Here is a 10676-nt window from a genome sequence, read left to right as displayed (position 1 = left end):
CCCCCGCTCACCACATCCCCCCCTCAGGTGTAGCCTGGGGCCTGAGACCTCACGGGCCACACCCCCCCCAGTGCGTGGGCGTGTGACTGGCCTCAGCTGATGACGGAGGACCTACGCTCAGACCCTTAAGCACCACGTGGAGGATCCCACAGGAGCAGAGCAGAGCCAGCCACTGTGTTGCCAGTGGACTCTTCCCTGTGGAGCGGACGGGGAGATCCTTCCTCCTGCCAAGCCATGGGGAAGTTGCCCCAACTGTCACTGGAGCAGGCACGAGTGGGGGCCAGGGAATATCTGTCCCAGTTGGAACCTCCTCTCCCTCCCCATGTCACATCTTAGGCCAGGCACCCAGGGCTGGCAGAGAGGCAAGAGTCTGCCCTCTGGGCAAGTTGCAGAGGCTCTGAGTTTCGAGTCTCCTTTTTGTGAAAGGGGGAGAATCACTTCCGCCCTATCTGCCTCACAGACTGGTTGTTAGGGACCAAAGAAGGACGTTCATGTGGAAGGGCTCTGTAAGCTGGGAGGCCAGCGCTGGCTTCGTCACTGCCTCTAAGAGCCCTCCAACAAGCAGCCGGTGCTGAAAACGATGGGCATCAAAGGGACGCTATTACAGCCTGAATCTCAAAGCTCCCACGCCTCGCGGCAGGGTGGGGGCAGGGGTGACACCTCACTTCCTAGTATCTCCTCTTGTCCCACGGCCTCTCCCAGCATCCCGCCTCCCCTCCCTGGAGGGTCTCATCACCCACCTTGGAGTCTACATACTGTTGCAGCAGCTGCTGGAGCTCTGTGTTCTGCCGCTCCAGAGAACTGTTTTCTATCAGCAGCTTGGCCCTCTGGGTCAGGACGAGGCTTTGGGCAGATAAATCAGTTAGAGGCCCATTGAATCCTCCATCCTCTATCAAGTAAGGGCCAGGGGCTCGGTATTACTATCTGGTTGGAGGTGGAAGAGGACCCCAGAAGGCTCGCCCACCAGAGCAGCCCTCCCGCCCTGAATGAACCAGTCCAGCGGGAACAGAACAGGGAGGGCGGGGCCAGAGGGTCCCTCCCCCAACACTACAGCCCCCCAACAGGAGCTGCCCTTTGGCAGCTTTTCTCCCCAAGAGTTCACGGGACAGGGAGGCGCCAAATGTGGCCGCTCCAAGGAGCATCCTTCTACCTGTCTGCCCGGCACCCTCGTCCCCCTGGGCCATAACAGACACACATACTGGTATTTCTCCAAGGCCGTGTAGAGAGCGTCCCAGAGGTTCAGGGTGGTGGCAGGGATAACCGTGGTCAGGGCCTTCCAGTACTCGGAGTCCTTTGAGTCGTCTCGCACAACCTTCAGCAGCTTCACTGGTGCCCGAAAGTCCCTGAAGGTTGAGAGCACTGGTACCATCCTCTCCACCTGGCGTCATCCAGGACCCCAAGCAGGGCCCATCACAGTGCCTGCACCTCACAGACTTACTGCCTTTCCACCTGTCACCTTCCCACCCAGCTACACAAGTTCATCAGATCGTGGAAGATTCTCAGAAAGAACACCCGCTTGTCATCAATGTTCCCGATTCCTGGTGCCATTGTCACCTTTGTGAAAGCATCACTGGAGTTTCATCCACCAGCTTTCTCTCAATCAGTTTACTTCACTGGCTTTTATAGCGTATTACTCTGCCTATTTCTTCCACAAATGTAGCAAAGCACTTCTCAAAATTTATCTGCTCTCCATCCCCTCTAGGATAGGCTCCATCCAGGCTGTTCCCTCCCACCTGGACAAACCTTCCTACCACTGTCCTTGCATCCAGCAGCAGCCCCCTCCCTGCCGCCAACGTGATCTTTCTAAAATGCAAGTCTACTCAGGGCTCCCCCATGGCTTAAGATCCTTTTCTGGCTCTGGTCCACTACAGGGTAAAGACCAAGACCTTGGGCAATTTGGGTAAGGCTCTCAAGATCTGGCCTGGCTTCTCTACGCAAGCCGGTCCCACTCCTCAGATCCTTGACACTCCACCCATACCTCTTTGTCATGATTCTTGAACCAGGCCTTTCCCTGTGCTGTGACATCCTAAAATGCCCTTCTCCCCCCACTTTGTCCACTGAGGAAAACCCAGTTCTGGTGCCATTTCCTCCTAAAGCCCTTTCTGATATGCCAGATGGAGGTGACCACTTCCCCTGAGCAACATGACAGCTCCATATGCTTTGACCATTGTTCTGATCACAAAGTGTTCTCCCCACGGGGCCTTCACACACAGCAGATCCCAACAGATGTTCGTTGAATGAATGAATGATGAATGAAAACAGGCAAATCGCTTCTACGCCCATTTCTTTCATGTCCGTGGATTCCTCTCATCCTCCTTCCAGACATCCTTCTACCCACTCCCCCCAAGTTCTGGCTCAGCAGCCTCTTGTCCCATCCCTGGCATCCCATCCAGCTTCCCCAGTTCTCAGGCAAGCCCTCCAGCAACACAGCCCACCTGGGTTTCCTCAGACCCGTGACAAAGGCCTCCAGAATCTTGAGAACATCGTTAGGGTGGATGAGCCTGGGAGAAGGCGGGGGCTGCTTCTCCTGTGGCTCCCGCTCCACAAGGCTTCCCTCCTTCTCTCCCTGGAGGTCCAGCTTCTCCAATGGTGATGCGACGCTTGTTCGCTCCTGTAGGGGAGACACGGATGCCAGGGGTTGATCTGGACAAAGGTGCAACCCATGTGAAGTTGGCTGGAGGTACGCAAGCATGAGTGTATGGGGACAGAAAGAGGAAAAACGGAGAAAAGTTTACAGAAAGTTACAGAAGTTAAGGAGCTTCAAAACGGTGATAATGTGAGAATTCCCTGGCGGTCCAGTGGTTAGGACTCAGTGCTTTCACTGCGGGGGCCCTGGTTCGAGCCCTGGTCAGGAACTAAGATCCCACATGCCACGTGGTGCAGCAAAAATTAAAAAAAAAAAAAAAAAAAATGCAGTGCAGCCGAATTAAAAAAAACACACAACAGTGATAATGTTCTATTTCTAAACCCAGTTCACAGGTGTTCATTTTATTGATATTCATAAAGCTTATATGATATAAATATCCTCTTGACTCATAATACAAATTAAATTTTAACTTTTTAATTTTAAAAAGTCCTCCTACTCCTGCCTTGCAGTTCATTCATTTTACTTCCCATGGACAAACCAATGTTATCAGTTTCTTATGTATCCTCCCAAAGAAATATATATACATATAAGCACACACACACTTTCACTTTTTCTTCCATGTTTACATGAATGATACTCTACTATGTACATAGTAGAGTTTCACATACCAATAAACCTTAGAGAGCTTTTCACATAAATACATAAAGAACTTTCTTGTTCTTTTTTTTTTTACAGCTGCATAATATTCCATTGTGTAGATGCACCATATATTAATCAATTCCTTAATGATGAAAATTTAGGTCATTTCCAATCTTTTGTCATTTCAAACAGTGCTGCGATGAATAAGCTATGATAAACGCATCGTTTCAACTGTATCGAGTATATCAATAACTAAAATCCTAGAAGAGGAATCACAGGGTGAAGTGTACTATACGGTTTTGTAATCAATCCTGCCAAGCTGTCCTCCACAGAGGCTGCAACAATTTACACTCACGCCAGCAAATTATGAGCATGACTGTTGCCCAAATCTCAGCCATCACTATGTGTTATCAAACTTGCAGATTTTTGCCAACCTGACAGATGAAAATGGAATTTGAGCACTTTTAATTTGTATTTCTCTTAATACAACGAAGCCTGATTATATTTTCATACGTTTAAAAGTTTTTTTTTTCCAAAGACCAGGTAATCATTTTATTTTTCTGTTCCTGACACTCAAATTCATAGGGGGTGAAAAGACAATAGAACATAATCAAAATAACACACAAACACGATTCAAGAACATTTAACCAACCATTATAGCTGTTCTTTGTAAAATACATAAACGTAAACAGAAACATCTTTATATAAATTAATGCTTAACAATCTGTATACACTGTAAAACAATTGTTAAAATTCACACTAAGATACTAGTGCAAGCAGTGGTGTACAAAAGTGTAAACAAGGTTAGTGATGAAAAACTTATCACCGACTTACCACTTCCACATACTCTGCATTCACTCGAATACTGAAGGCCTCACCACGGAAAACACTTTGACCACTTTTAAAGTTATGTGACTACATTCACCCTGAGTGCTCTTGCCTCAGTATGGCAACTGATGATGAGTCCAGTTTAGGAGCAGCACCAGGGAATCCAGAAACCCATGTGAAGTTGGCCATTCTGATGTGAATCTTTACACTTGATAATGAAAACAATTTCAAGGACAACTTGTATGTCAAAAACTGTAGAACTGTCATCTCCCTTTCCCCCCAAATATTTAAAACTAAAATTAAATCTAATTCCCCTGCTTCATTTAAAATACACACTGAAGAATTCATCCACTCCAGTGCAGCTTTTCCACAGATAATAATTCTGCATGAAATAACTCAAAAACCTTTCCCATTTCTGTCCTAAAATCTATTTGGGGTGGGGGCACTCCTGAAACAAAGTTTACTTTGAATAAATTTGCTTACTTTACTGTGATTACTTTGGATTCTGTTTGAAAGTGTGGTCAAAGCCCAGAACAATCAATCAGAGGTATTAAATATATTAGCTACTTAATGTTCTACATTATGAGGACAAAAATTAGCTAGTTCAAAACTGCATCTTCAGTAGACTCTGTAGATTCCCTTTATACTCAGGGATATTTTTATCCAGGTGTGGGCTGGGGGTATGTGAGGGGGAATGGTTACAGGGTTCAAGAATAGAAACATGGTTTTAACAAAATCCCAATCACTTTACATAGAGGCACAGTCCTATATTTTTAAGAGCTTGTTCTCTTTCTTTTCTTTTTTCTCTTTTTCTTTCTTTCTTTCTTTCTTTTTTTTTTTTTTGTTGTTAAAAAGCACGAATTTGCATTTCAAAAGGACAATGATGGAAATGACCAGAAACATCAATATGGAGCTTTGGGAATTTAGTCCTTAATTGAAGATATACTGTTTTCTGAACTCTTAACTATTACCAAAAAAATAAAAAATAAAATTTAAAGGTTTATAGAAAACGTTTAATTCCCTATTAATTTTGCATCCAGAAATTTATATTTGCTAATCTCTATTTTTCTCATGCTCTCTTGGAGACTTTTTGAAGCTTCACCAACTTTTACATATGTTTAAAAAGATCCAAACAGGGACTTCCCTGGCAGTCTCCACGATTCCCATGCAGGGGACATGGTGATTCCTGGTTGGGGAACTAAGATCCCGCATGGCACGGCCAGAAAAAAAAAAAAAAATCCAAACAGTATACTCTAAATAAAATCAACACAAGATTTTCTGAGAGTCTTCCTTTTATATTAGCTATTTTCAATGTACTCTGGTCAAAATTTATTTGGCAGTAGAAGCCTTGCAAACTTCAGTCATGTAAGTGACTAATAAGACTGAAAATGCCACGTTGAGGCACATACCAAGTACAGTTTCAGAAAATGTAAACCTGTCTCCTGAAACTCTCAAATCATGTCAACCAGAGGTATTCTGTTTTTAACGATGGAACCTGTGAAAATGTTGGGTTAATCAAATCATTTTGCAGAAGGCAAGAAACACTATTATCACAGCTATTACTCTATTTTAATGATTTATAAGTAGCTTATGTGCTGGAAAGCACTACACAGAAGTGTGAGCCAGTTGAAAACTAAAGAAAAGAAACAACATTCTGTGTATACGTTGTAAACCACAGTAAATGTGTATATGTACACAGGCACACAATACGAAAATTTAGATCTATGCAGGCAATATCTGAATTCATACTTCTTTGGCACTCAAGGATACTGGGTCAACTAAGCCAATGGTGAAGAATATTTTTTCATATGCTTTAGGAAATATCTGTGCCCCAATTTTTAAAAATTATAATCTTCGATCTAAAAATTCACCAAGATAGACTGGAATCCATCAATTTAAACAGTTACACAAAACTATAATTAACAGCAGTCATTGAAACAGGTGTGAGGTTAAGAATCTCTTCTTTAAAAATATAAGAGCCAGCTGAGGCCCTCTATTTTTAGAGTTTTGGACTTCAGATTTTAAAACATCTTTTGAACACTTCCTGATGTATATGGAATCCAATCTTAGCTTGTATACAATAGTGTCAATTACATTTTCACACTTTACAGTGGGAGGAACAAAATTAACCTGTGCCCTCAATACTACCATTTACCCAAAAAATACTCCTCAAATGTACACACTTGCACAGGCACATACAGAGTATATGTTTTCCCCATGTGCTTTTACTGCTTCTTGGCATTCTCTTAACTTGCTTCTTCTGAAGGAAGCAGTGACTCAGTGTATATGCTCTGAGGAGATCTCAGAGCTAGATGCTAAGCCCAATGGCTGGGGAACTCTGAGGCCCATCTCCCTCAAGCTGGCAGGAAAGTACAGCTTCATTTCCAGAGGTTCAGGCCATAAGACTCTTACATCATTGGGAAAACATCCACAGTTTCGCTGTGGTCCACAAGGTGACTTTGTTCCTTTGATGCCAGTGACAGACCTAGAATGAGAGTTCTGAAACAAGATATTTTGTACCAGAAAGCAAATATCCTCTAGAGAAACCAGTAAGCTTTTTCCTTTATACCAATTTATAACACAAATAATTAACTTCTCAATTATCACAATAGATACTAGGAAATACTTTAACAAAGCCATGTCCCTGTAAATATTGAAAAGATACCAACTACAAGAAGCAGTTACTTTTAATAAGGCTTAATTCTGTTTAGTCAAGACATTAAAAATGAGTACTTTAAACATATCTGGCAGAATAAACCAAGAGGCTGAAATATCATTTGCTACTTTTCCCATGGTGCTACTGATGTTTCTGTGCAGGGAGAAAGCTTTTTTATTTTTGTTTAGAAGGAAGCTGAAAGTGAAATGGAATAGGTGAATTCCTAAAACCAAATGTCATGGTGAAATGACCTTGTTGGTTTACCTAACTGGTAATTCCTTCCAGGCATGTCCTTCAAATCCTTACTTGCTTCATATATTACATTATTGATGACAGAAGGGACTACAGTAACTCTGATTTGGACAATAGCTAGAGAAAACACTAATTCTGATATTAAAATCACTCTTGATGGAATTGGAGCAATCTATTCTCAACGGAATTGGTTAAATATACTATAAAACCTTGGTTTATGACAAAGAGAGGAAATCTTAAGCTTGACAGTCTTTAAAAATAAATATTGGGCACTTGTCTTTCAGCTAATTATGGGAATCTCTGACATATGGAAAAAAAGAACTCAATTTCTTAGGAAATTAAAATGCTTTTAAAAAGCTAACTAAAATCTTATTAGAAAGTCTATCAATGAGGCTTGCAGACACTATCACGTGGCAAGCACTGTACCTAAAAACAAAAGCCCTTTGTGCTATAAAATGAGAGCTAACTGAGAATAACTAAAAAACATAAAATTAAATATATGGATTCATTTTCTTTCCACCAAGAAATAAAATATGCCAGAAATGCAAAAGAGCTGTAGGATAGGAGCAAAATCCCCAAACATCTCAGTGACAAATGAAGCAGAATAGGCTCTTTTTCCTCAGATGCAGGTCTCCACGATGAAACTGGGCACAAGACCCTACTTGTCGTTTGCCCTGGAGAGTACCATTAAGTATAAAGAGACTGGGGAGTACCTCTAAATGTGGAGAGACTACTGCCTGTCACTACTTTTGGTGAAGAGGCACAGAACACCAAACCGGGCGCCAGTAAGACGGAGCACTTCAGAATCAGACAACTGGAATGGGTCTTTCAAACCAAAAATTAACCTTGGGTTGTACCAGAAGCTGTGTTTTTCTGCAGAAGGCCGATCCCACAGGGACTAGGACATGGACCCCATCAGCACTGGCAATGGTAGTGTTACAGATAAAAATACACATGATTCAGAGATAAATGTGGTATAAGGTGCCACCAAACACAACTTGTCTCCTGGAAAATGCAAAAGCCTCTAGGAATTTAGGCATTATTCTAAATATTCTGAAGCAATCTCCTTTCCCAGTAACCCCCTCATATAGATAATATTAAACATGCAAAATTTCAGAGCATACTAGCCAGATAAGGCACATTAAAATGAAACATTTGCCCAACAAGGATGCCAAATATTAGGGTTTGCTTTATTGCATGACGTTCGCATAAGAAAAAATAATGAAAACTTTAAGGCATCATGCAGTCATTAATAAGCTAATTATTAACTGTTCACTTAAGATAGATGGACACATAATCTAAAATTTAAAAACTAGTTCCAAAAAAATACATAAAAAATTGAACATGATGGGGCTTCCCTGGTGGCGCAGTGGTTGAGAGTCCGCCTGCCAATGCAGGGGACACAGGTTCGTGCCCCGGTCCGGGAAGATCCCACATGCCGCGGAGCGGCTGGGCCCGTGAGCCACGGCCACTGAGCCTGCGCGTCTGGAGCCTGTGCTCCACAACGGGAGAGGCCACAGCAGTGAGAGGCCCGCGTACCGCAAAAAAAAAAAAAAAAAAAAAAAAAAATTGAACATGATGAACTTTTAAATATGGTTTACATTTGTAGTTTCATATTGTTAAAAAGTGCTTCAAATGTAGTCTGGAAAGTTGCTCTTTAAAAATGGTGCTGGGGGTAATGTCAGATTATAAACTGTAGAAACTAATTATTTTTATGGAATTAGAAAGCTAACATTGTGATATTCAAGCTTACTAGAATCAGTTTTCAATTCTAACTCAAATTAGGTTGATAAAATATTAATAATCTAAAAAACATCTGTTTTCTAACCAACAAAAGTCTATCGAATTCAAGTTACGTGTGTTGAGTGATCAAATCTCTGAGTAGGCCTGAATGGTGAGACCTTGAACCGATGGGGGCTGGTGTTAATCGAGGTACTGCGCCATCCAGCGGAAGCCTTCTCCATAGCCTTGTCTTCTGAGCACACGACACATGAAAACTTCTAAGGGCTGGGCATTCAGTTCTCTCAGAGACACACTGCCCTTTCCCGTTGTCTGACCATATAAACCAAACATCTCTCGCAACCTCTCTTCACTGATGGCTTCAGGTCTGTCAGTCTTGTTCCCAAGAATCAGTATAGACACATTAGCAACAGTTTCATCTGTCATTAGTGAATCAAGTTCTTCTTTTGATTCTAACAGCCTTTCATGGTCTACACAATCTACCAGAAATACAATGCCGTTGAAGGTAGTTTTTCCACGCTCTTCGAGCTTGAACATGTCCACCCAGATCAAAAGTTGTAAAGGTCATGCCAGCAATGGTTAGTTCTTCTGAAGTGGGATGAAACATTGAGACATGTTGTCCAAATCCGTCATCTTTTAGCATGTGTAGCGATGTTGTTTTTCCCACATTATCCAATCCAAGAAATACCAATTTACCAGTTTTCTTATATAATCCTAAAAACTGTAGCACACTCCTAAAACCACTGTAAATCCAGTCAAATATGAAGGACATAGCCAAATCTTATAGGGTCTGCGACTGGAAAGAACAGAGTTCCTTGCTTGGCATCGGCCCTACTCACTCCGACACCACACTGCAAAGAGCGACGGCTACCGCGGCCCTAGTCCCTAAAAGTTACCTTATTGCCTCTTCTAGGAGGTGTTTGTTCATATCCCTTGTCTGTTCCATTGACTTGTGGGTCTTTTTCTTATTGGTTTATGAGAGTTCTTTATATAGTAAGGAAATTAGCCCTTAACTGTGATATGAGTTAAAAATACTTCCCCCCCTCCTGTCATCTGTATCTTAACTTTGCTTATAGTGGTTTTTGCTCTACAGAATTTTTTTAATGCAGTCAAATATGTCCTTTTTTTTTTTTAGCTTCTGTGTTTTGTCCACTCAGACAACTCTTTTTGGAAGCATAACAGAATACTCACCCTGGGGCTAACAATACTAAAAACATTTTTTTAATTCAAGTTTTAATTTTTATACTAAAATTTTACAATATTTTTAACATGATGACTTCCTCAAAATAGTCAATTACAATCAAGATAGGTATTAAAAATGGGCCCTGCTTTGCAGGAAAGTGCTATGGATCAAAATATTCAGAACTTGGTGAGCCCAGGTCTCATGTGGCTGAGGCCTGGCTTTGAGGGAAGGCCCTGGGAAAGACTCCTTGGGCCTCAGTATAAGAACAGCATCTCATCGCCAGCCAGCCTTCCCTTTACAAAGACAAAAAGTAGTAATAACAAGGGAGATGCTGGGTTAGCTGTCCTTGACACAAAACCCTCACGATTTCTCCAGAAGTATTATTCAAAGGCAGCAACGCTCTCTGGGGGCTTCCAGGAGAATTTTAAATGCTCTCTTTTTTATTACACGTCACTTTACCTGGCTGGGAGCTGAATGATGAGCTTGGTATCTGAGGAAGAAGTCTACCAGTTTATACAAGTCATCCTCGTTCTCAATTCCAAGGGCCTGAGGGAAAAGTAGAATGACTGCTCAAATACCACACATCAAGAAGCGCCCCTTGGGTTTCCCTGGTGGCGCAGTGGTTGAGAGTCCGCCTGCCGATGCAGGGGACGCGGGTTCGTGCCCCGGTCTGGGAGGATCCCACGTGCCGCGGAGCGGCTGGACCCGTGAGCCATGGCCGCTGAGCCTGCGGATCCGGAGCCTGTGCTCCGCAACGGGAGAGGCCACAGCAGTGAGAGGCCCGCGTACCG

The 10676-nt window shown here is 42.6% G+C and overlaps 1 protein-coding gene and 1 pseudogene across 2 annotated transcripts in view; both read right to left on the bottom strand.

Annotated features, from left to right (window-relative positions):
• DRC1 (dynein regulatory complex subunit 1) overlaps window positions 1-10676 on the bottom strand; it is a 47741-nt gene that overhangs the window by 952 nt on the left and 36113 nt on the right. The window contains exons 13-16 of one of the 2 annotated variants that reach the window (XM_007470801.1): window positions 10345-10431; window positions 2436-2611; window positions 1200-1343; window positions 741-843 (exon numbers count right to left, since the gene is read on the bottom strand). In XM_007470801.1, the coding sequence (XP_007470863.1) occupies window positions 741-843; window positions 1200-1343; window positions 2436-2611; window positions 10345-10431 (510 nt within the window). The remainder of the gene's footprint in view (window positions 1-740; window positions 844-1199; window positions 1344-2435; window positions 2612-10344; window positions 10432-10676) is intronic. The other variant, XM_007470802.1, reaches the window with a different exon arrangement.
• On the bottom strand, window positions 8886-9474 carry LOC103087620 (GTP-binding protein SAR1b pseudogene; annotated as a pseudogene).

This window comes from Lipotes vexillifer, unplaced genomic scaffold (genome assembly GCF_000442215.2).
Source record: "Lipotes vexillifer unplaced genomic scaffold, Lipotes_vexillifer_v1.1 scaffold717, whole genome shotgun sequence".
In the NCBI taxonomy this organism is placed as follows: domain Eukaryota; kingdom Metazoa; phylum Chordata; class Mammalia; order Artiodactyla; family Lipotidae; genus Lipotes; species Lipotes vexillifer.
This window is presented reverse-complemented; position numbering and strand designations above follow the sequence as displayed.